Source organism: Mobula birostris, chromosome 9 (assembly GCF_030028105.1).
Source record: "Mobula birostris isolate sMobBir1 chromosome 9, sMobBir1.hap1, whole genome shotgun sequence".
In the NCBI taxonomy this organism is placed as follows: Eukaryota; Metazoa; Chordata; class Chondrichthyes; order Myliobatiformes; family Myliobatidae; genus Mobula; species Mobula birostris.
In genome coordinates, this window is record NC_092378.1 from 64,396,707 (window position 1) to 64,423,348 (window position 26,642).

The 26,642-nt window shown below is 43.1% G+C and overlaps 1 protein-coding gene across 1 annotated transcript in view; it reads right to left on the bottom strand.

Moving 5' to 3' along the window:
• The window catches only part of tbk1 (TANK-binding kinase 1), a 77,768-nt gene that overhangs the window by 41,779 nt on the left and 9,347 nt on the right, over positions 1-26,642 (bottom strand). The window contains exons 3-6 of the mRNA XM_072268187.1: positions 13,197-13,337; positions 8,382-8,511; positions 6,199-6,380; positions 2,115-2,275 (exon numbers count right to left, since the gene is read on the bottom strand). Of these exons, the coding sequence (XP_072124288.1) occupies positions 2,115-2,275; positions 6,199-6,380; positions 8,382-8,511; positions 13,197-13,337 (614 nt within the window). The remainder of the gene's footprint in view (positions 1-2,114; positions 2,276-6,198; positions 6,381-8,381; positions 8,512-13,196; positions 13,338-26,642) is intronic.

The following is a 26,642-nucleotide window of genomic DNA, read 5'->3' on the forward strand; positions in this document are numbered from 1 at the left end:
AGGCATTCACAGATTAAAACAGTGTTACAATAGAATTAATAAAAAACTATACACAAAGACTGACAAGAACCAATGTGCAAAAGAGGACAAACTGCAAATAATTACATAATACTGAGAACATGAGTCGTTGAGTCCTTGAAAGTGAGCCCATAGGTTGTGGAATCAGTTCACAGTTCAGGTGAGGCGAGTGAAAGCTGCAGCAAGGCAAGGGTTAAGGTAATGTCCAGGCAAGTATAGTTTACAAATAGTGTGCAGTACAAGTGAGGACTTTGAAAAGCATATGAAGAGGCCTTTTGCACAGCAGGAAGCCCGAAACAACTGGCATACCAAGACAAGATAAGGATACGTACAAAGGATTCCAAGGAGACACCATTACGAATTCTGAAGTATTATTGTCATTTAACATGTAGATTTGATTGGCTATTAATACTTATACTACCATTGTGTGACTGGTGACTGACCATGCAAATAAGGAAGTTGAACATATACAAGATTACCAATTGAACAATATCTGGATCCAACTAGGCAATTCTGTATAAAAATCGCATTTCTTTGTTCAAACTTCACAATAGTTTGGTGAAGGAGCCAGGATGTTCTTCTGTGCAGAAGTAAATAAGGTGTGATTGAGTGTGAGTTTTCAGAGTCCATTTAATCGGTGACGACATAGCAACAGAATGGCATATTGTGGAACAGAGAAAATAATGATTTGCCAGTGGAATTTAGATTGGAAGTAATTTCAGGGACATGGAAAGAGGAAGTAGGAGCTACTGAAGAACTTTTACACAAGGGAGGGGAGGGGTACTTCAACTCAAAGAAACGGAGAACCAAATGGATATCAGGAGCACTTGGCCTACACAGCCATCTGCAGCAAAGAATTCCACAGTCTGTCTGTCTAAAGAAATTCCTCCTCATCTCTGTTCTAAAGGGACATCCCTCTATTCTCAGACTGTGCCTTCTGGTCCTGGACTCTTGCACTACAGGAAGCATCCTCTCTACGTTCTCTCTATCTAGGCCTTTCAATATTCGATAGGTTTGAATGAGATCCTCCCTCGTTCTTCTAAACTCCACTGAGTACAAACCCAAAGCCACCAAGCACTCCTCATATGTTAACCTTTTCATTCCTAGAATAATTCTCGTGAAATTCCTTTCCATCCTCTCCAATGCCAGCATGTCTCTTCTGATACAAGGACCCCAAAACTGCTCATAATACTTTAAGTGTCACTTGACCAAAGCTTTAGCATTACATCCTTGGGGAGGAAGGGAAGAGAGGATGGAGTAAAAGGATGGAATATCACAAGGCAGAGACATAATCAGGAATTAAAGCAGTTTGGAATAAGGATATGAGCAACACAATTGGGGAGATGTTGCAGTATCCAGCACAGCAGGCAGCAAAGGGAACATCAGATGAATTGAGTCTGCACACAAGTAGAGGTGGAACTAAGCAGCCTTGGCAATTGAATTGTAACATCAAGCCTCACTGCAAATTGTTTGGTTCCAGTGAACAGCCCAAGGGTGGGGTTGCAAAGCAATTTATTTTTCCTCAGATAATCAGAGTAACTTTGATGTTTATTGATGACTCAAACATTCTTTGTACCCAAAATTACTCAAAGCAAAATTGGTCACATCGCTCCACACACAACGAAGAGATATTCATGTCTAATGTTCAATAAATCTCTCTTTCTCTAAGTTTAGAAATATACTGAAATTTTAAAAATGTTAACTGCTGAAAAGAAACAACCTCAGATTACTGACTTCCACGTTATTTTGCCTTTGTACTCATTTCCAGTGTTACTACTTTAACGACCGCCATCTGTGATAATGATCAAGATGATCTCGACAGACAGGCACTTCATCAGCTTTCTCAAAGTGACTTCAGATCAGAGGCAAAACTGACCCAGATTAGAATTTCTTATAGATTCTGACCCAAATCTCTTCTGAAAGCCTCGTTTGTACTAGTCTGCAGCACCACTCGCTCAGTACGTAACTCAGCTCCTCCGCACGTAACCGTGATGAGAGAAAGAGAATGCGCTGGATCTTGCGATAAACACTGATCGTTTGGCTCAATATCAATCTGTGCCACCTTTGGCAAAGCTCAGAGGGACAGTGGAACTTACATCACTTCCTTATTCCTGCGGGGTCCTTCAAACGGTCTGAAAGGGAGGCTGCCAGTGGCTGCATGGTAAAACGTGACTCCAATGCTCCAGAGGTCCACTGTTGCTCCATACGTCTTCTGATGAGGCTTTCTCAGTACAGCTCGCTCATACATATCTGGGTGCTAATCAGATTTTATTGATCTGGTCAGATGTGTGGTGAACATAGAATTGTACAGCACAAACCCCTGCAGTGCAAGCAGTCGCAGCAGCCCAGCTAGTCCCATATCCCTCTTAGCCCCACTTTTCCGTGTACCTATCCAAGCGCTTTCTGTAACAATACCATTGTGCCTGCCTCTGCAGCTTTCTCAGGCAGCTTCTTCCACGTACTCACCACTCTCTGCATAAAAGGTTGTCCCTCAGGTCCCTTTTAAATCTTTCCCTCCTCACCTTAAACCTGTGCCCTCTTAGCTTTGGACTCCCCTACCCTGGGGAAAAGACTTTTACCGTCCACCTTAGCTAGACCCCTCATTAGTAGAAAGTCACCCCTTACTCTCCTACGTTCCTGGGAATAAAGCCCCAGCCTGGCCAGTCTAGTCCTATAACTGCTCTTGCCCTGGCAACATCCTCAGAAATATCTTCTGCACTCTTTCCAGTTTAACCACATCTTTCCTATAACAGGGCGACCAAAACTGTACACAGTACTCTAAGCGCAGACTCACCAATGACTTGTACAACTGTAACATAATGTCCCTTACTCAGTGCCCTGACTCTGACTGATGAGGGCCAGTATGCTAAACACCTTTCGCACCATCCTCTATGCTCGTGATGCCACTTTCAATGAACTCTGCATTAGTACTCCTGGGTCCCTCTGTTCCATTACACTCCCTCATGCCCTATCTTTCGTAATACAAACCCCACACTGGTTCGACTTTCCAAAGTACATCACCTCACTCTTACCTGTATTGAAACCCATTTGCCACTCCTTGGTCCATTTCCCCAACTGATCAAACCTACAACCACCTTCTTCATTATCAGCAACATCCCCTCAATTGTGTATCATCCACTAACTCACTGAACAAGCCTTGTGTACTTGCATCCAAATCATTTCTGTAAGTACCAAATAACAAGGGTCCCAGCACTGACGCCAGTGAAACAACAAATTTCACAACATTTAGTATACCTGACTGATCTGACCAGAAATGCACTCAATACTCCAGCTGTGGCCTGACCTGTGTTTTGAAAACCTTGCTACTCTAATAACCTGTGCCTGATTAATGAAGACATTACATCCAATATGCCCTCTTCACACCCCTATCTACCGGTCCTGACACCTTCAGGGATCATTGGATTTGGATATGAAGGTCGCCCTGCTCCTCAATACTCCCTCGAATCCTACCTTTCACTATGTTGGTCCTCCCAAAATGCATCACTTTACATTTATCAGGATTAAAGCCCACTTGTTATTGCTCTGTCCACATTAGCAATTCTTTGACTACCCTCCTCACAGTCAACATCAAGTTTCATGTCATCTGTGAACTTACTCACTGCACACAGCCTCACCAACCCTTCTCTCTTTTTCCGTTCCCTATTCTGGATCCCCTCTCACCTGTCCATCATCTCCCTCTGGTGCCCCTCCTCCTTCCCTTTCTCCCATGGTCCACTCTCCTCTCCAATCAGATTCCTTCTTCTTCAGCCCTTTACCTTTTCCACCTATCAAACTCTCAGCTTCTCCCTGTCCCCGCCCACCCACCTTGCCCCTCACCTGGTCTCACCTGCCATCTGCCAACTTGAATTTCCCCTCCTCCCCCCCCCCCACACCTTTTTATTCTGGCATCACTCCCCCCCCCCCTTCCTTTCCAGTCCTGAAGAAGGGTCTCGGCCAAAACATCGACTGTTTAGTCCTCTCAACAGATGCTGCCTGACCTGATGAGTTCCTCCGGCGGTTTCTGTTTGTTACCACCTCACTCTTCCTCTTTTCACAATGTTTGCTTTATTTCTTATTGTAAGTTAGAGTACTTTGTTTTGTCTTGCACTGTACTGCTGCCACTAAAAGAACAAATTTCACAACGTACAGTGATATGATTCAGATTCTGTTATGAAGAGACTCAAGGCTGATTTATACTTGTGCATCAAATGTACGTCGTAGGTGCGGTGTACCCTACGCTGTACTCTACGCCAAACCCTATGCCGTAGCCTAACACGCACCTCTCCTAAAATGTAACTACGCGTCGCAGCGTAGCAGACCGCAACAACTGTGATTGGTCTGCTTGGAAGCATCGCATTTCCTCCTACGCTGCAATAGCTTCCCATTGGGCGACTGAAGGGCAGGGAAGGAACTCTGGCTGCAATGCTTTCCATAAAGCTTTACAGATCTGCAAAATTATGGAGGACCCTGTGCTTGACGCCAGTTTGTAACTAGCTGCTACAGCCTGTTGACTTCCACCTGAAGCTAAAACCCGAATGGTGATTGCCAGTCTCTGAGTATACTGTGCATTCACTGATGCCAAATAAATGGTTGGAGACGACGAACCAAATCGTCAAATTTACCTGCCGACATCCGAAAATATTTGAAGTGCATTTCCTCGTCCATGTCTCTCAGTGGCCGGACAAGCACAGAAAATCACCCTCCTTCAGTTTCAGTCGCCATTGTTTGAGGTTTGAGTTTCTTCGTGTTGAGATTCAACACGAAGAAACTCAACACGGTGGCATAGAAATCCCACCGCCAACTAGCGTTTTGGCAGTGAACTGCAGACACACCAACGCACAAGTATAAATGCTCGCAACGGTGTAGCCCACTTGCGTAGGCTACAGTGTAAGCTAGTACACACAAGTATAAATCAGCCTTAAGCGTTACATGTGATCCATAAGACACAGCACATTGAAGCCATTCTGCCCATTGATCTTCTCTGCTATTCTATCATGGCTGATTTATTATTCCATTTCAAGAAACATGTTATTGGCTGTAAGGTGCCAGTGTGGAGCCTTTCTTTAAAATGCGTGGTGAAGGGTGGAAAAGGGAGAGACACCCTAGATGAACTGGTGAGAAGCGGAAAGGATTACAGGAAGTTGTTTACCCAAAATTGGACAACTCAGTGCTTATACCATTGGGATATGAGATGGTGTTCCTGATAAGAAAGCTAATTCTGATGCCTGACCTTTAGAAATATTAAACATTTGATTTACATGAATACTATAAAGGTAAAGATTAGCTTTATTTGTCACACACGTTGAAACATAGAGTCAAATGTGTTGTTTGAACCTATGGCTAACCCAACCTGAAGATATGCTGGGGACAGCCCGCAAGTGTTACCATGCTTCCAGTGACAACCTAACATGTAGGAAACCAAAGAACTCGAGGAAACCCACGCAGTCACAGGAAGAACATTCTCCTTACAGACAGCGGCAGGAATTGAACCCCATAGTAGTGTAATGCTCTGTCATGCTGTAGGCATTTCATTTAGCAGTTTTGTAAGAGCGGTCTGTTCTGCTTTCAGCCTGTTTGGGTCATTGTTGAAGATAAGGGATGATGAGGAATGTGTGCCATCCAATTAGAATGGTGGAACTGGGGGGGGATTTTTTCTGGTGGGGGACACTAAGGTTGGGCTTGGGGTTTTTGTTCGGCGGGAGATGAAGAGAGAAGACACTGGAGAGAACAGGTCGTAGGATTCGACCCGGTGCGGGACCAAGATTCAGTGAAGCCAGGTACCAAGATCAATTGAGGATCAGTGAATATTGATGAAACGTTGAGCTCCAACTTGCGCACATTTGACTGTTCAATTAAAATGGACTCTTTTCCTTTTATTTTTCTTTACTAATCCTTTAGTTAAGTTAAGATTCATAAATATAATTCATTTAATCGTATGCAGTGTACTGTCTGTTATTTCGCGGCACTAATTTGTAACAGGGTAGCGAATTACACAGCATCCACACAAACCGGGGTTTGGGGTGGAATCAAGCAGTCTCAATCTCATGGGTTTGGCGGAACTGGAGTGTCTTCCCTGGATTTCCACAGCCAAGGAAACTATGGGGTTTCAGTAGCATTACGCTAACCTCTACACCACACTACTGCCCAAATATTTTTAAATGAAAAGTGATGGATTCTTACCAAATACTCCTCCGTTCCATAGAGCGAGACAAACTGCTCATCGTCCTCCAGCACTCGGGCAGCACCAAAGTCAGTGAGCTTGTACACGGACTGCCCATCCTCCCCAATCACACGCATGATGTTCCCAGGCTTGATGTCCCTGTGCACTATTCCATTCTCTCGCAAATGGTTCATACCGGCCACTGTCGGGTGAGCATCGAGACCCCAGGTTAGAAGCAGTAGGAACGAAGCCGGCAGTCAACACAGTACATCAGTTTAAAGAGGCTCATCTAGGACAGAGATCCTGCAAGTGCTGAAAATCTTGTAAATTTTTATATTCCACACACCCCATCATATAAAAGTAAGCACACATATACCTTCCTCACTACACTGTCTGCCTGTGCTGCTACTTTCAGGGAACGATGGACTTGAAACCAATATGACAGTTAATCTGATCAACCATTTGGTTAGCCACCCCTACCCACTCTATCTATTACCTCAGTTACTGCACTGCACCATAATGTTTGTTACAATGTTGTTTGTTAAATATATATTGTTTTATAAATACATACTGTTACTTATATATTTTATTTCATATCTGTATTTAAGTTCCAAGATAACTTTTTATATAATTATTTATTCTTATAACTGTTGAATGCTGCTGCTATTTGTTCCTAGTCGCGCCAACACCCTGCAGCAAATTTCTAAAACATGCAGATGTATACAGTGAATAAAATTGATCCTTGAATCCCAAGGTCCATCTTCATTCCTCACTGTGTATCTCATATCCCTACTTGTCTTCCCAAAAATTAAGGATATAATCAGTTAAGAAAGTGGGGGGGGGAGGGCGAGGATATACTTAGTTAAGGGGGGTGAAGGATATAATCAGTTAAGAGAGGGGGTTAACGAGGAAAGCAAGATGGGTAAGGAGGGAATGAAAAGCGAAGGGTAAATAAAAAAATTGCAGTGATGTGTAGAGAGCAAGTGATAAAAGGCAGGATGGGGTCTATCAGGGACAGAGCCTCCGGACACACTTCATCCCAAACTTGATTCAGAGGAGAATGGAATTTAAACTCAGAACCTTCTGGTTCGAAACCAGGACACCTTACCAAACGAGCCCCAGTTAATAACACACAAAATGCTGAAGGAACTCAACAGGTCAGGGAGGGGATTACAGAGTCAACGTTTCGGGCAGAGACCCTTCATCAGTCATCATTCCTGGCCCGAAACAGTGACTGGTTACTCCCCTCCCTAAGAGATTCAGCTTATCTTCTACAAGTTTTTAAAAACAGAACCGATCTCTCTCCACAGTTTCTCCTCAGACAGTGAAAGGAGAACTTCTCTCCTCAAATCCTAACCTCCAGCAAGGTTATACGAACCCAGGGTAAATTATAATCCTGAATAAATTAAACAATTTCACACATTTTAGGAATAAAGCTTTGTGAAACTCTGACAAGTTTCTGGGAAGCAGAAATTTTTTAAGCTATCAAAGAAATTATAACAAACAATAAGAGACACAGACCGAGTGCACAGGCACTTTGTCCCAGGGCAGAAATAGCTAATACAAGGAGAAATCATTTTAAGGTAATTGGAGGAAAGTATAGGGGAGATGTCAGAGGAAGAATTTATTTTAAAAATCAGCGGTGAGTGTGTGGAATACACTGCCACACGCTGCCAGCAGTGGTGGTTGAGGCAGATACATTAGGGACATTTAAGAAACTCTTAGATAGGCACACGGCTGATAGAAAAATGGAGGGGTGTGTGGGGGCGGGGAGGGTTAGATTGATCTTGGTGTAGATACAAGGTCAGGATGACATTGTGGGCTGAAGGCCTGCACTGTGCTGCAATTATTTTAAAGTCTGACATTCAGAAAAAAAATTGATACATATAAAATACACGAGGTATATATTTTGCATAGACAGTTAAAGTCTACAGCGAGACAAATACACAACAGTTCACCTGGTTCAGTAATCACAAGTCGTCAGTTCAGAAAAGAGAGGGATTTAACAGTGGACTTGTAATGAAATACCAAGACAAATGAAAAGTAAACATTGCCATTTGTCAGGGATGAGACAAAGAGGGCCAATATAACCTTCCAAATCTTATTTTACAAAGATAATTTTTATGTTCTTTCCAGATGCAAGAATCAGTTTAGTAATTTAAGCTTTCATTTAAGATAGATAGTCAAAGCTTCAAGAACGTACCCACATCTCGCAATACAATCAAGAACTCCGATTCTGGCAGACCAAATGCATTCCCTGTCTCTTCCAGAACAGTGTACAGGCTTCCACAAGAGCAAAACTCCATAACAAGCACCTTGTTCCTAGTGGCATTCTGCACAAGAAAGTACAAGAACATTTCACAGCCAATGTGTTAGCCCATTTAGTCCTATAACAAAATCCTTCCACACTTGTACGTTCAACAGAATCTCAGAGCTCGTTGGAAAATAGCCACTGGTAGTTAAACATCTGGATCAAAACCCCAAGGGGCCACAATACAATTATCCCAGAAATGAAAGGGTTAACATGATGAGCATTTGATGGTTCTGGGCATGTACTCATTGGAGTTTAGAAGAATGAAGGGGGGTATTTCACTGAAACCTATCGAATGTTTAAAGTCCTCGATAAAGTGATGTTTCCTACGGTAGGGGAGACTAAGACCACAGGACACAGCCTCGGAGGGACCTCCATTTAGTAAGGAGATGAGGAGGAATTTCTTTAGCCAGAGAGTGGTGAATCTGATGCCACAGGTAGCTGTGGAGGCCAAGCCATTGGGTATATTTAAAGAAGAGGTTGATAGGTTATTGATTAGTCAGGATGTCAAAGGTTATGGAGAGAAGGGAGAAAGATTGGGACCGAGAGGGAGATGGATCGGCTGTGATGAAACAGCAGAGCAGACTCAATGGCCCAGATTGCCTAATTCTGCTCCTATATCTTATGATCTTACAAAACCTCTCAGCAATCAATATCAGATTGTGACGTGGATTCAGGAATGAAGTCTTACATACAAGACAGAAGCTCTTGTATACAAGCTGCTAATCCCACGTGTCACACAGTTCAAAGTGCAGAGCAGAAACAAGGCAGCGGTAACAGTATCAACTCATGGGAGGGTCACTAAAATAAAACTGATAATCAATCATAATAATGAAAATATTTGAGCAGGTGGAGGTGGGTTTAAGGAACATAGGAATGCAAAACAGAGAGAAAGAGACAAAACAACACATACAACACTGGAGGAAAAAAGGTCAGGCAGCAGCCATGGAAGTTAATAAACATATTTCAGGCTCAGACCCTTCAGCGGGATGCAAAGGAAGGGGGAAAATGTTGGAATACGAAGCTGTGGGTGGGGGAGGAGTACAAGCTAGCTCGAAGGTGATAGGTGAAGCCAGATCAGTGGGGGAGGGGGGAAACTGAAGTAAGAAGCTACTGTGTACATACATCTACTGATGCTTCTGGACACATCTTCAGGTGGAAAAGGAAAAGGGCTGAGGAAGAAGGAATCTGATAGGAGAAGAGAGTGGACCATGGGAGAAAGGGAAAGAGGACGAACACCGGGGGGGGTGGGTGATAGGCAGGTGAGGAGATGAGGCAAGAAGGGGAGGGGAGAGAAGGGGAAGGTGGAAGGAGGAGAGAGGCAGAAGGGGGAAGGCAGAGAGAGAGGGAAGAGGGAGAGGGGAAGGGGGAAGAGGGAGAGGGGAAGGGGGAAGAGGGAGAGGGGAAGGGGGAAGAGGGAGAGGGGAAGGGGGAAGAGGGAGAGGGGAAGGGGGAAGAGGGAGAGGGGAAGGGGGAAGAGGAAGAGGGGAAGGGGGAGAGAGGAGGGGAAGGGGGAGAGAGGAGGGGAGGGATATTAAGGACAGAATTCCAGAGATTGGAGGATTGGAAGTTGAAGGTGCATCCACTGGTGAAGTAAACTCAAAATGATAAAAATGCCACAGTGAGAGGAGTACTCAATGGGAGAGACACAGGAGCAGAGGCACCATGATAGCATAGTGGCTAGCGCGATGCTATTACAGCTCAGGGCGTTCCAGAGTTCAGAGTTCAGAGTTCAACTCCAGCACCACTCTAAACAACAGGAATTCTGCAGATGTTGGAAATTCAAGCAACACACATCAAAGTTGCTGGTGAACGCAGCAGGCCAGGCAGCATCTGTAGGAAGAGGTGCAGTCGACGTTTCAGGCCGAGACCCTTCGTCAGGACTAACTGAAGGAAGAGTGAGTAAGGGATTTGAAAGTGGGAGGGGGAGGGGGAGATCCGAAATGATAGGAGAAGACAGGAGGGGGAGGGATGGAGCCAAGAGCTGGACAGGTCATAGGCAAAAGGGATATGAGAGGATCATGGGACAGGAGGTCTGGGAAGAAAGACAAGGGTGGGGGGGGGGGACCCAGAGGATGGGCAAGAGGTATATTCAGAGGGACAGAGGGAGAAAAAGGAGAGTGAGAGAAAGATTGTGTGCATAAAAATAAGTAACAGATGGGATACGAGGGGGAGGTGGGGCCTAGCGGAAGTTAGAGAAGTCGATGTTCATGCCATCAGGTTGGAGGCTACCCAGACGGAATATAAGGTGTTGTTCCTCCAACCTGAGAGTGGCGTCATCTTTACAGTAGAGGAGGCCGTGGATAGACATGTCAGAATGGGAATGGGATGTGGAATTAAAATGTGTGGCCACTGGGAGATCCTGCTTTCTCTGGCGGACAGAGCAGAGGTGTTCAGCAAAGCGGTCTCCCAGTCTGCGTCGGGTCTCGCCAATATATAGAAGGCCACATCGGGAGCACCGGACGCAGTATATCACCCCAGTCGACTCACAGGTGAAGTGTTGCCTCACCTGGAAGGACTGTTTGGGGCCCTGAATGGTGGTAAGGGAGGAAGTGTAAGGGCATGTGTAGCACCTGCTCCGCTTACACAGATAAGTGCCAGGAGGGAGATCAGTGGTGAGGGATGGGGGGGGATGAATGGACAAGGGAGTTGTGTAGGGAGCGATCCCTGCGGAATGCAGACGGGGGGGGGAGGGAAAGATGTGCTTAGTGGACCCCATCTGTTACTTATTTTATACACACATTCTTTCTCTCACTCTCCTTTTTCTCCCTCTGTCCCTCTGAATATACCTCTTGCCCATCCTCTGGGTCCCCCCTCCTTGTCTTTCTTCCCGGACCTCCTGTCCCATGATCCTCTCGTATCCCCTTTTGCCTATCACCTGTCCAGCTCTTGGCTCTATCCCTCCCCCTCCTGTCTTCTCCTATCATTTTGGATCTCCCCCTCCCCCTCCAACTTTCAAATCCCTTACTCACTCTTCCTTCAGTTAGTCCTGACGAAGGGTCTCGGCCTGAAACGTCGACTGCACCTCTTCCTACAGATGCTGCCTGGCCTGCTGCGTTCACCGGCAACTTTGATGTGTGTAGCCAGCACCACTCTGTAAGGAGTCTCTGTACGTCCTCCCCTTGGTATGCGTGGGTTTTCTCCGGGGGCTCTGGTTTCCTCCCACAGTCCAAAGATATTCCGGGTGGGTTAACCGGTCATTGTAAATTGTCCCATGATTAGGTTAGGGCTAATCGGATTTGCCGGGTGTTGCTGAGGCAGCATGGCTCGAAGGGCCGGAAGGGCCTCTCTATGCTGTGTCACTAAATAAATAAATGAATTAGGCCATTCAGCCCATCGAGTCTGCTCCGCCATTCCATCATGGTTGGTTTATTATCTCTCTGTACCCTATTTTCTCCTGCCTTCTCCCTGTAACCTTTGACGCCCTTACTAATCAAGTGAACTAATGAGAAGGGTACACAATGGAGGAGTGGCAGCTTAGCTGTCTTAACATGGGGAGGCCATTTGGCCCAGTGGGTATATGCTAGCTTTGAAAGCGCAATCCAATCGGTCCCATTCCCTGCAATTTTCTCTCTCGCACAACATGCCCATCAACCCACTCTGATTATTTTTAGAATCAGAATCAGGTATATTATCAGTGGCGTACATTACAAAATTTGTTCTTTAGTGTATTACATAAAATATTCTATAAATTATAAGAAAAAAACCTGTAAATAAAAATGATGCAGTGCAAAAAGAGAGCAAACTAGTGAGGTAGTGTTCATGGTTTCGTTGTCTGTTCAGAAATCTGGTGGTGGAGGGGAAGAGGCTGTTCCCAAAACACTGTGTGTGTGTGTCTTCAGGCTCCCGTACCTCCTCCCTGATGGTAGCAGTGAGAAGAGGGCATGTCCTGGATGGTGATGGATACCACCTTTCTCTTTTCCTCTTGTTGTAACTAAGGACAAGACAGAGTGGCCAGTGAACATGGCAGCACGTGGCTGAGATGGGGGAGGAAACCCTGTGGAAAGCATGCAGATTCCCGGTCCCCAGGTGCCGACAGCTGAGGTGATGCACTGGGCTAAGGGCCGAAGGAGTTCAGAGGGACTGGGTGAGGCAGGAAGGGATCACAACAGGCACAATAATTTTAACAATGAGGTGATGCTTTAGCAGGATCCAGTGTAGTACAGCACAAACAGGATTCTGGCAAAACTTCGCGGACATAGCAGTTCTTCTGACCACTACTGTGGAGTTTATTCTATTTAGTGACACAGCTCGGAGATGGCCCGTCAAGCCACACTGTCCCAGCAACCCCCAACAAACCCAATTAACCCTAACCTAACCACGATGACCAAATAATCTACCCGATACGTCTTTGGACAGTGGGACAGTGGAAGGAAACCACAGCAGACAGGGACAAACCCACTCCTTCCTTCCACAGGGAGGACGTACAGAGACTCCTCACGCTAGAATTGAACTCCGAACTCTGGAACACCCCATACTGTAATAGCGTCGCGCTAGCCGCTACGCGATCGTGATGCCCACAGAAAACCAAAGTTTAAGCAATGAATAATGTAGATGTGGTAAATCCACAACAAAACTCCAGTGTCAACTGTACATAAAGCATTATTAAATGTATACAGAAATGAATTAAAATATTACAGGTGGGAATTTTAAAGTCAGAGCAGCGTTAAAGTTGATCCTTTGATCAATACTACATGATCGCCATACCTCCTCTTCTACAGCAAAGAGTTGTACAATGTTCTCGTGGTTCAGCTTCCGAAGGATTTCAAACTCCCGCATCTGGACTTCAATTGGCCGCAGGTAGCTAATGTTGTTAAACACTTTGACGGCATACAGGTCACCAGTTTTCTGTGGAAAGTTACCCGATACTGAATGTTACAAGGTGTCAGAGCAAGACGTATGCCCTTCAAAGTCCTGTGACTTACACGAGCCTGTGTGACCATTGTCGAACATCAGGAAAATGCAGTCACAGTAACGTTACTGACAACTTTGTAAGTCTTTCTTTCTTTATTAATCTTTTTATTGATTTTAAAAAAGCATAAATACAATCAAAAGGAGAATTAGTTCAAATATATATATCAGTAACAATATAAACCAAGATTAAGATAGACATTGTCAAAATCATAGATATCGTTAAACTAGCATAACATGTGTAATTTTTTAAAAAATGAAAATAACAATTCTCCTCTTACCAGTTTATGAAGAGAAAGGAAAAAATATTGGGTTTTAAATGAAAAGAAAAAAAACCCACTACATTATAAGTAAACAAAACAAAAAAAAAAGGGACTGGGCAGTCCATTTTGAGGATACAACCAAAAAAGAAAGACTTTCTGATCAAATCTAAAACTTCGAAAAAAAAATTGGAAGAGTAATAAATCAAATTAAGTGAAAATACTGAATAAAAGGTCGCCATATTTGCTCAAATTTAAAGGATCTATCATATGTCCGACTTCTTATTTTCTCTAAACTTAAACAGGACGTAATGGAGGAGAGCCAATAAAAGACCGTAGGTGGATTAGGATCCTTCCCCTTCAATAAGATGGCTCTCCTAGCCAGTAAGGTCAATAAGTCTATCATACGTTGAGCGGAAAGAGGAGTCCCTGCTTCCGATGGGATAATCCCAAAAATTGCCATAAGCAAATTAGGTTGTAGATCCAGATCCAAAACTTTTGATAGTGTTTTAAAAACATCTCTCCAAAAGTTACCTAGCTTTATACAAGACCAATACATATGAGTTAAAGTGGCCAGCTCAGTATTACATCTGTCACAAATAGGATTAATACTGGAAAAAATACGCACCAGTTTATACTTTGACATATGGGCCCGATGCACTACCTTGACCTGTATCAAGGAATGAGGGGCACAAATAGATGAGTTGATAACCGAATGAAAAATTTTACTCCTTTGATTATCTGAAAATGACTCCTGAAGTTCCAATTCCCAAGCGCATTTAATTTTATCGTTAGATATCATTCGTAAACTCAATAACCGTTTATAGATTATAGCTATCAATTTTTTGAAATGATTTAAACTGAAAGAGAACATCTATCATATTAGGTGGAAAAGCAGAAGGGTAATTTGGTAACAAACCACGTAAAAAATTCCTAATTTGTAAATATCTAAAAAAGTGTACATTAGATAAATCATATTTATCCGTTAACTGAGAAAAAGACATTAAACATTCCCCTAAAAACAAATCTGAAAAAGTTATTATTCCCTTGGTTTTCCAAATTAAAAAGGCCTTATCCAAAATTGATGGTTTAAAAAACAATTGAGATAGATATTACTAGAAAGAATAAAATTATATAACTCAAAAAATCTACGAAACTGAAACCAAATCCTTAATGTATGTTTAATAATAGGATTAAATTCTTGTCTGCTAATCTTAGAAAACAAAAAGGGAAGAGAAACTCCCAGGAAAGAGGCCAAAGAGAATCCTTTCACCGAGTTTTCCTCTAAATCCAACCACGAAGGACATTCATGTGTATCTGAATAGTGAATCCAAAAAGTAATACAGTATATCGAATATTAATTGCCCAATAGTACATCCTAAAGTTTGGCAAAGCCATACCACCATCCTTTTTTAATTTCTGCAATAAGGGTTTACTCAATCTAGGATTTTTATTGCTCCAAATATAAGATAAAATTATAGAATCTATTCTGTCGAAGAACTTTTTAGGAACAAAAGAAGGAACTGCCTGAAATATATATAAAAATTTCAGCAAAACTATCATTTTAATAGCATTAATTCGACCTATTAATGATAATGTCATAGGCGACCATTTAGAAAGCAATTGTTTGGTGTAGCCAATTCATGGCAAAAATATGTATACAGATCCTTAGAATTTTTAGCAATTTTAATACCAAGACAGGTAAAGTAATTTTTAGCAATAGTAAAAGGTACTTGATGATTTGGATCCGAGTAATTATTAATAGGAAATAACTCACTTTTATGTAAATTTAATTTATACCCAGAGAAACTACTGAATTCAGAAAATATTGATAACATAGAAGGAATAGATTTCCTAGGATCTGAAATATAAACTAACAGGTCATCTGCATATTACGAAAGCTTGCGTATTTTGTCCCCTCTCTTAATACCCTGATCAGTATTAGAACCTCTAAAAGCAACAGCAAGGGGTTCTAAGGCCAAGGTAAATAATAAAGGGCTAAGAGGATATCCCTGTCGAATACCCTTATATAATCTAAAATAGGGAGATAACCGCAGCCATAGGAGCGTGATAGATCAAGTTAACCCAGGAAATAAATCCCGGGCCAAGATTAAATCTTTCCAAAACTTCGAATAAGTAAGACCACTCCACTCTATCAAAAGCTTTCTCTGCATCAAGAGAAATAACACATTCAGATTCTTTAGATGGAGAAGTGTGAATAATATTTAATAATCTTCAAATGTTAAAATGTGAATATCTAATTTTAATAAATCCAGTTTGGTCATTGGAAATAACAGTAGGTAAAATACTCTCAAGTCTATTAGCTAAAATCTTACAGAGAATTTAAGAATCCACATTCAATAAAGAAATTGGTCTATAAGAAGCACATTCAGATAAATCTTTATCGTTTTTTGGAATTAAAAATATTGAAGCTTCATAGAAAGTTTTCAGAAGAGTCCCAGAGGATATAGAATCAGAGAAAATTTGAGATAAGTGAGGTATAAGTATATCAGTAACAGTCTTATAAGATTCCACTGTATATCCATTAGCTGATTGGAGAGAGGATGTAGCCCTTGCTATTTCCCCTTGTTTAGTAGGTGCATCTAATGTATTCATATCTTGAATAGAGATTTTAGGCGTATTCAATTTTTGCAAAAAACTATTCATAAAAGTAATATTGTCTGAAAATTCAGATTTATAAAGATTAGAGTAGAAATCCATAAATATGTTATTAATTTCATAAGGATCTACCATTGCAGTTCTATCAGGTCTTCGTATTTTCAGAATCTGTCTTCTAGCCATACTTGCTTTTAACTGACTAGCTAATAATTTGCCTGATTTTTCTCCACGTATATAAAACTGGCTTTTGGATTTAAAAAGTTGCAGTTCAATGGGAAAAGTCAAAAGCATATCATGCAGTGCTTGGAGTTCCACCCTTTCCTTAAAGAGATCTTCATTAGGCATTACTGAATAGAGTTTATCTATTTCTTTAATCCTATTACTAGTATGTTACCTGGGTTTCATCTCCTAAGTCACAGAGAAAGGTTGATCAAGTTGGGTCTTTATTCTTTGGAGCATAGAAGGTTGAGGGGGAACTCGATAGAGGTGTTTAAAATTATGAGGGGGATAGATAGAGTTGACATGAATAGGCTTTTTCCATTGAGAGTGGGGGAGATTCAAACAAGAGGACAGAGTTGAGAGTTAAAGGGCAAAAGTTTAGGTGTAACATGAGGGGAACTTCTTTACTCAGAGAGTGGTAGCTGTGTGGAATGAGCTTCCAGCAGAAGTGGTTAAGGCAGGTTTGATGTTGTCATTTAAAGTTAAATTGGATAGGTATATGGGCAGGAAAGGAATGGAGGGTTATGGGCTGAGTGCAGGTCGGTGGGACTAGGTGAGAGTAAGAGTTCAGCACGGACTAGAAGGGCCGAGATGGCCTGTTTCCGCGCTGTAATTGTTATATGGTTATTAGTGATCAGCAAGAGTTCTGCCTTGGTTTTCCTTCTTGAACCTACTGAATATGAAATTATCTGTCCCCTAAGAAAAGATTTCATCATATCCCAAATAACCAAATTTGACATTCCCTCAGTTGTATTCAATTCAAAAAATAGAGAAATTTGTTCTTTAATAAAATTTACAAAAGTTGAATCTTGCAACAATGAAATATTAAATCTCCACTGAGGTATGTGAATATTATCAGAGTTCCAAGGTTAGTTTCATAGGTGCATGATCTGACAGTGCAATCACATCATAGGTACACTCAACAACAGAGGGCACCAATCACGTATCCAAGAAAAAATAATCAATTGTTGAATATTTATGGTATACATGTGAAAGAAAAAGAAAAATCTTTTTCTTTAGGAAACTTAAATCTCCAAATATCGACCAGACCGCATTCTAATAAAAAAGAATTAATACAAGTCGCAGCTTTATTAGGAAATGACAGATTGGTGGACGATCTGTCAATCAGGTTGAGCCAACAGTTAAAGTCACTGCCCATAATCAACTTACATTCATTTAAATTCAGCAATACAGAAAATAGCTACTTAAAAAATTCAGGGCTGTCTATATTAGGTGTATATACACATACCAAAGCCACCTTTCGACCACACAACGAACCGGTAACAATTAAATATCTTCCAATTAAATCAGTAACAGTATTAAAATGAACAAAAGGGATTTTAGAATTAATAAAAATAGATAGTCCTCTTATTTTATTTACTGATAAAGAATGAAATAAGGGTCCCTTCCAAAATTTAATTCAGCGATTTTCATCGTCTACAGATGTGTGTCTCCCGCGCAAAAATAATAACTGCATGAAGTGTTTTTAATTTCTTAAAAATCTTTCCACACTTAATAGGTTGGTTCATACCATTTAAATTCCAAGATATTATATTGATTTTATTAAGATCCATATTTAAGATTTAATTTAAAAATTTTATAAAGTAATCTAACGTGCAGGCGCAGCCTAAATCGGAAGAAAGGGCGAAGCTTGACTCAATCAGAAAGAAAAGCAAGATGATTGACAAAGAAAAACCCCCTCAGGACTGCCCAGTCAAACAAAAACTAATCTTATGGACCCACTCACCTCCCCCAAAAGCCCAGAAATCGTCCAATAGGCAAACGACATGCTAATCTATTAACAACACACATCAAAGTTGCTGGTGAACGCAGCAGGCCAGGCGGCATCTCTAGGAAGAGGTGCAGTCGACGTTTCAGGCCGAGACCCTTCGTCAGGACTAACTGAAGGAAGAGTGAGTAAGGGATTTGAAAGTGGGAGGGGGAGGGGAGATCCAAAATGATAGGAGAAGACAGGAGGGGGAGGGATAGAGCCAAGAGCTGGACAGGTGATAGGAAAAAGGGATATGAGAGGATCATGGGACAGGAGGTCCGGGAAGAAACACAAGTGGGGGGGGGACCCAGAGGATGGGCAAGAGGTATATTCAGAGGGACAGAGGGAGAAAAAGGAGAGTGAGAGAAAGAATGTGTGTATGAAAATAAGTAACAGATGGGGTACGAGGGGGAGGTGGGGCCTTAGCGGAAGTTAGAGAAGTCGATGTTCATGCCATCAGGTTGGAGGCTACCCAGACAGAATATAAGGTGTTGTTCCTCCAATCTGAGTGTGGCTTCATCTTTACAGTAGAGGAGGCCGTGGATAGACATGTCAGAATGGGAATGGGATGTGGAATTAAAATGTGTGGCCACTGGGAGATCCTGCTTTCTCTGGCGGACAGAGCGTAGATGTTCAGCAAAGCGGTCTCCCAGTCTGCGTCCGGTCTCGCCAATATATAAAAGGCCACATCAGGAGCACCGGACACAGTATATCACCCCAGTCCACTCACAGGTGAAGTGTTGCCTCACCTGGAAGGACTGTTTGGGGCCCTGAATGGTGGTAAGGGAGGAAGTGTAAGGGCATGTGTAGCACTTGTTCCGCTTACACAGATAAGTGCCAGGAGGGAGATCAGTGGGGAGGGATGGGGGGGACGAATGGACAAGGGAGTTGTGTAGGGAGCGATCCCTGCGGAATGCAGAGAGAGGCGGGGAGGGAAAGATGTGCTTAGTGGTGGGATCCCGTTGGAGGTGGCGGAAGTTACGGAGAATAATATGTTGGACCCGGAGGCTGGTGGGGTGGTAGGTGAGGACCAGGGGAACCCTATTCCTAGTGGGGTGGCGGGAGGATGGAGTGAGAGCAGATGTACGTGATGGGGGAGATGCATTTAAGAGCAGAGTTGATAGTAGAGGAAGGGAAGCCCCTTTCTTTAAAAAAGGAAGACATCACCCTCGTCCTAGAATGAAAAGCCTCATCCTGAGAGCAGATGCGGCGGAGACGGAGGAATTGCGAGAAGGGGATGGCATTTTTGCAAGAGACAGGGTGAGAAGAGGAATAGTCCAGATAGCTGTGAGAGTCAGCAGGCTTATAGTAGACATCAGTGGATAAGCTGTCTCCAGAGACAGAGACAGAAAGATCTAGAAAGGGGAGGGAGGTGTCGGAAATGGACCAGGTAAACTTGAGGGCAGGGTGAAAGTTGGAGGCAAAGTTAATAAAGTCAACGAGTTCTGCATGCGTGCAGGAAGCAGCGCCAATGCAGTCGTCGATGTAGCAAAGGAAAAGTGGGGGACAGATACCAGAATAGGCACGGAACATAGATTGTTCCACAAACCCAACAAAAAGGCAGGCATAGCTAGGACCCATACGGGTGCCCATAGCTACACCTTTAGTTTGGAGGAAGTGGGAGGAGCCAAAGGAGAAATTATTAAGAGTAAGGACTAATGCCGCTAGACGGAGCAGAGTGGTGGTAGAGGGGAACTGATTAGGTGTGGAATCCAAAAGAAGCGTAGAGCTTTGAGACCTTCCTGATGGGGGATGGAAGTATATAAGGACTGGACATCCATGGTGAAAATAAAGCGGTGGGGGCCAGGGAACTTAAAATCATCGAAAAGTTTAAGAGCATGAGAAGTGTCACGAACATAGGTCGGAAGGGATTGAACAAGGGGTGATAAAACAGTGTCGAGGTATGCAGAAATGAGTTCGGTGGGGCAGGAGCAAGCCGAGACAATAGGTCGGCCAGGACAGGCAGGTTTGTGGATCTTGGGTAGGAGGTAGAAACCGGAAGTGCGGGGTGTGGGAACTATAAGGTTGGTAGCAGTAGATGGGAGATCCCCTGAGCGGATAAAGTCGGTGATGGTGTGGGAGACAATGGCCTGGTGCTGAACATCTACGCTCTGTCCGCCAGAGAAAGCAGGATCTCCCAGTGGCCACACATTTTAATTCCACATCCCATTCCCATTCTGACATGTCTATCCACGGCCTCCTCTACTGTAAAGATGAAGCCACACTCAGGTTGGAGGAACAACACCTTATATTCCGTCTGGGTAGCCTCCAACCTGATGGCATGAACATCGACTTCTCTAACTTCCGCTAAGGCCCCACCTCCCCCTCGTACCCCATCTGTTACTCATTTTTATGCACACATTCTTTCTCTCACTCTCCTTTTTCTCCCTCTGTCCCTCTGAATATACCTCTTGCCCATCCTCTGGGTCCCCCCCCCTTGTCTTTCTTCCCGGACCTCCTGTCCCATGATCCTCTCGTATCCCCTTTTGCCTATCACCTGTCCAGCTCTTGGCTCTATCCCTCCCCCTCCTGTCTTCTCCTATCATTTTGGATCTCCCCCTCCAACTTTCAAATCCCTTACTCACTCTTCCTTCAGTTAGTCCTGACGAAGGGTCTCGGCCTGAAACGTCGACTGCACCTCTTCCTACAGATGTTGCTTGGCCTGCTGCGTTCAGCAGCAACTTTGATGTGTGTTGCTTGAATTTCCAGCATCTGCAGAATTCCTGTTGTTATGCTAACCTATTGATCCTTAACCCGTCTCCAGTTGGCAGCTCCATTTACAAAGTAAAAAGTTACCACCACCAAAAAGACACAACAAAGAATACATAAAGTAAACAAATTCCAAATATTTTCATATTATGTCTGACAGTAGTTAAGACCGAATTAACGATGAATATCTTAAATCCATTTAATATACGCAGCCATATACTCAAAAAAAGATAAATCCCATCAACTAATATATACTACAACTATTATTAAAGACTTACAAATCAAAGAAAAAATAACTAAATATATATATGTGAAATTCAGAACTACATTAACTGTTAAAGCAAACAACAGATCGAAGTAAGTTAACCAAGTCTGTATCTGAACATCCATAAAATGAGGAGCGGACTTTCATCAATGGTGTTGCGAACCACTCCCAGCTGAGGATCAACTTTTCAAATTGCTTATGAAGTGGACTTAAACTCTTTTATAAATTTCCAACCATCTTCTGGAGAGTCAATCCATTTTGGATGAGCATTGGCATCCGTTAGTCTTGTAAGACCATGGATCTGCGCCTGGAAAGTCTTCACTCTCCAGGGTGCAGGCCTGGGCAAGGTTGTATGGAAGACCAGCAGTTGCCCATGCTGCAAGTCTCCCCTCTCCATGACACCGATGTTGTCCAAGGGAAGGGCATTAGGACCCATACAGCTTGGCACCAGTGTCGTTGCAGAGCATTGTGTGATTAAGTGCCTTGCTCAAAGACACAACACGCTGCCTTGGGTGGGGCTCAAACTCAGGATCTTCAGATCGCTAGTCGAATGCCTTAACCACTTGGGTGGAGTAATCATCAGACGTGCTGGGTAATGCAGTGACAAGTGACAGCTCATTTAAAAAAATTCCGCCATCACTTCCCGAAATTTAATTCTTTCGGCATAAATCTCTGGGGCAAAATCTTCCACTATACGAATCTTAACTTCATTATAGATTAGCTTATCCCTTTTCCTTGCATTCCAAAGAATAGCTTCTTTGGTTGTAAAATAATGTAAACAGAGAATTACAGGACATGGTTTAATTTCGGCTGATGGTTTAAAACGCCGAATTCGGTAGGCTCTGTCCAGTATCGGACAGGCTTCGAGAATGTCACTAAAAAGTGAATATAAAATGTTCGAAAAAAACTTTAGTAGCTCACCGGTTTCTGTATTTTCAGGCAAACCCAGTATACGTAGATTCATCCTGTGATTTCTGCTTTCCAAATAATCATTTTCTTCTTAATTCTTGATAATTCCAAAGTATTCTCATTAATCTTCTTTTCCATAAAAGGCATCTTCAAATCCTGTTCCTTAATAGATTGATCCATTAATTTAAATTCCCTTTCAATTCTGTGAGTACTCTGCTTAAGCACCTGATATCGACCTTCCAAATTTTTCAAAGACTTCTGAATAGCAATGATGGTTTTTCCAAACAATTCATTGGCTTTTGTCAATTTATCTATTTTGGTATCTGGCATACTGATCTTCGCATTAATATCTTCTATTAAAGAAAGCATTCTTTCTGAAGTAGAAACTTCCTCTGATTTCTCTGTTTGTTGTGGCTCAGAAACAGTTTTGCCACTCCGTAATTCAGTTCCAGCCATCGTAATTAAGTCATAAAATCCTTCAGCAAATATAATAAATCTTCAAACTTGAAACGGATCTAGCAGTGGAAAGTAAGTTGTGAAAGACGGAGCTGAGACAAAAAAACGTCTTACTCCATACGCTACCAAGTGGAGACTCACTTTGGAAGTCAATCAGCTGGGAATTTTCCTCCCCCGTGTGGTGATAAGAGAGGGAACATCCTTGGACTGAACTCGGGGAGGACTCCACATTCCTCTGAGTAGTACCACAGCAGCAGAATTAGGCCATTCAGCCCATTGAATCTGTCTGCCACTCCATTTCAACTGATTTATTATCCTTCTCAACTCCATTCTCCTCTCTTCTCCCCGTAACATTTGATGCCCTGTCAACCTGTCAATCTCTGCTTTTAATATACCCAGTGACTTGGCCTCCACAACAGCCTGTGCCCTCTGGTCCTACACTCCCCATCAGATCTTTAAACACTAGGAAAACCTCTGGAACAAGCAGACTCACAACTCAGTTAAGTTTTATAGAGTCATACCGTGAACACTACCTCGCTATCCCTCTTTCGCACTGTTTTTATTCTGATGTACAGTCATTTGATATGCCTGCACTCTACTGTTCCACAAATTTCATGACTTATGTCAGTGACAATAAATCTGATTGTGATTCTTTTTTTCCAGGGAACAGGAACCAACAAACTATAGGGCTCAAGGTGAATGGGGAAAGATTTCAAAGGGCCCTGAAGGAATAACTTCTTCACATATACAGAGCAGGATGCTCTGGATATGGAATGAGCACCAGAGAAAGTGACTGAGTCAGAGCTGAGAACGTTTAAAAAGGTACGTAGACAGGTGGGTAAAGTTCAAAGGAAATCTGGGCCCCTTATCCAAGGGAAGAGATGTGGGCATCAGAGAGGGTCCAGAGGTTCATCAGAACGATTCCAGGAATAAAAGGGTCAATGTATGAGGATTCTGGGCCTGTACTTACTGGAGTTTAGAAGAACGAGGGGGGGGTCTCATGGAAACCCGTCCAATATTGAACAGCGTAGACAGAGTGGATGTGGAGAGGATGCTTCCAATAGAAGGGGAGTTCAGAACCAGAGGGCACAGTGTTACAACAGAGATGATGGATTTCTTTAGCCAGAGAGTGGCGAATCTGTGGAATTCATTGTCACAGGCGGCTATGAAGGCCCAGTCACTGGGTATACTTAAAGTGAGGTCCTCAGGCTCCTGTTCAGTCAAGGCATCAAAGGTTACAGAGAAAAGGCAGGAGAACTGGGTTGAGGGGAAAAATAAATCTGCCATGACGGAATGACAGAGCAGACTCGATGGGCCGAATGACCCAATTCTGCTCCTATGTCTTATGGTCTAAATTTATTATCAAAGTGTGTATACCATTTACAACCCTGAGGCCACGTCCACACTAGACCGGATAATTTTGAAAACGCTGGTTTCGTGTAAAAACGATAGGGGTCCACATCAGACGTTTTTGAAAATACCTCCTTCCACATTAAAATGGGCATTTGGGCGAATCTCCTCCTACTGGGCATGTGTAGGACACATCTACAGAAAACAAGCGAAGAGGAAACGGTATACTTGGTGCGCGTTTGTCCAGTTACAGACTAGAAAAACTTAAAAGGAAATTGCCAAACGAAAGACTTGGTGCGTGTTTGTCCAGTTACAGACTGGAAAAACTTAAAAGGAAATTGCCAGATGACAGACAGCTGTTGGCTCTCACGCAGGAGGACTTAAAACTAAAAAAACCAAATACTGGAGCGTACGGAGCAACTGACAGGGAGTTTACGGACAGTATGACCTGACTGACGACGAACATTGAAAAACTGACTAACTCTGCTGCAGAGGGATTTGCAATGATGAGGAATATGATGCCCACCCCCCCCCAGTACTTTTCACTGCCACAATACCAGCCTCACAGCCACTACAATAGCTACACATATGGACACACAGATCCCCAGGTGGCCCCACCGACATCTTCCCCACTCCCACAGAGGGGTCACTCTGGAAACATTTCCTACAGGCATAGTCTCTTCACCGATGAAAGGGACAACAGGTACAACTAGATGCAATAAGGCTTGTTACTGGGCAAAAATGAAATTTGCTTTTACCTCATTTGTTTGCCTTTACTTTTGCCATCTCTTTCCGTATTATTTTGCTGTATTTAACATGTGCAATAAAACGAGTTACTGGGCAAAAGTGATTTTATTTTTACCTGAGTAAAAGTGAAACTTACAATTGTCCTTTTCTGGCCTTAACATTTTCACGTCTATGCCAAACATAAGCTACTACTTAAAAATGACATTTTAGTAGTGACAATGGCATCTATTGAATGTTTGCACAAGCAATACATTAATAAAGCACCTTGTTAAATGTATAAGACATGTCTGCATCAGTGTTATCTTGTATCTCCATACAATGTTGCATTAGGCCATTACACAACTATCATCAGATATTGTTGTTGTGGTGTCGGAGGCTGTGTTCAAGAAAACAATGAAATGCTGCATTGCCACCACCATCTGTTCCAGAATGTCATGACAGCGTTTTTAAAAAGCTCCTGTTACCCCATACACACTACACCGCCCAACCGGCGTTGTAATGTGTACGGGATAACCGGAGGTTTTAAAAAACCTGTCGTCCCTGTCATCGGTGAACAGACTATGGCTGTAGGAAATGTTTCCAGGGTGACCCCTCTGTGGGAGTGGGGAAGATGCTGGTGGGGCCACTCGGGGGTCTGTGTGTCCATATGTGTAGCTATTGTAGTGGCTGTGAGGCTGGTATTGTGGCAGTGAAAAGTACCGGGGGGGGGGGGCATCATATTCCTCATCATTGCAAATCCCTCTGCAACAGAGTTAGTCGGTTTTTCAATGTTCGTCGTCAGCTGGGTCATACTGTCTGTGCACTCCCTGTCGGTTGCCACCATACGCTCCAATATTTGTTTTTTTAGTTTTAAGTCCTCCTGCGCGAGAGCCAACAGCTGTACATCATTTGGCAATTTCCTTTTTAAGTTTTTCTAGTCTGTAACTGGACAAACGCGCACCAAGTATACCGTTTCCTCTTCGCTTGTTTTCTGTAGATGTGTCCTGCGCATGCCCAGTAGGAGGAGATTCGCCCAAATTCCCGTTTTAATGTGGACGGAGATATTTTCAAAAACGCCTGGTGTGGATGCCTATCGTTTTTATGCTAAACCGGAGTTTTCAAAATTATCCGGTCTAGTGTGGATTTAGCCTGAGATTCGCCTTCTTGCAGGCAGTCACAGGAAAAGAAAGGAACACAATAGATCCATGAAAAACCACGCATTAACAAAGGCCAGCAAGCATCCATTGTGCACAAAGAGGGCAAACTGACTTCCGGGGTTGAGTAGGGAGTGAGACGGTGCGTGTGAGTGTGGCTCCTGATTTTTATTGAAAATCTACCTGTTTATCTTTGCCGTATGCTCGAGATAACTGAATATTTACCATTGTGAACAACGCAGGACATAGCTGGACATTGAAATGGCAAGTAGAATGTACCTTCGAAGTCAAACTGGGGAAAAAGATAGCGAAGCCTCGAGCAAGAAGGCGGATGTTACAGTAATGGCGCCGTTGCACGCTGCTGGAGCAGGACCCGGACCTGCGCTACCCGATGACTTGGAGAGGCTTCGTTTAGTACTTATTGCTGACATGACGCAAGCGGTGCATTCTGCCCTAAAAAGAGAACTTGAAGATGCTTTATCACCAGTGAATGCTACCATGGGACAAATTACGTCTGCTTACGAGACACATGACGAACGCATTCGTGGGGTTGAAGACGGTCTGAGTGATTACAGTGACCAACTGGTGAGCGCCGAAGCCGCCATTGCAGCGTTGCAGAGCGAAAACGCATTTCTGAAGGGAAAGCTTGATGACCTCAAAAATCGGTCGCGGAGATCCAATTTGAGAGTGGTCGGCATTCCTGAAAATTTGGAAGGTTCAGACCCTGTTAAATTTATGACCGAGTTTTTTGACGAAGTGCTGGGGACAGAACTTTTCCCAAGGCCTCTCGTACTTTCGCACGCT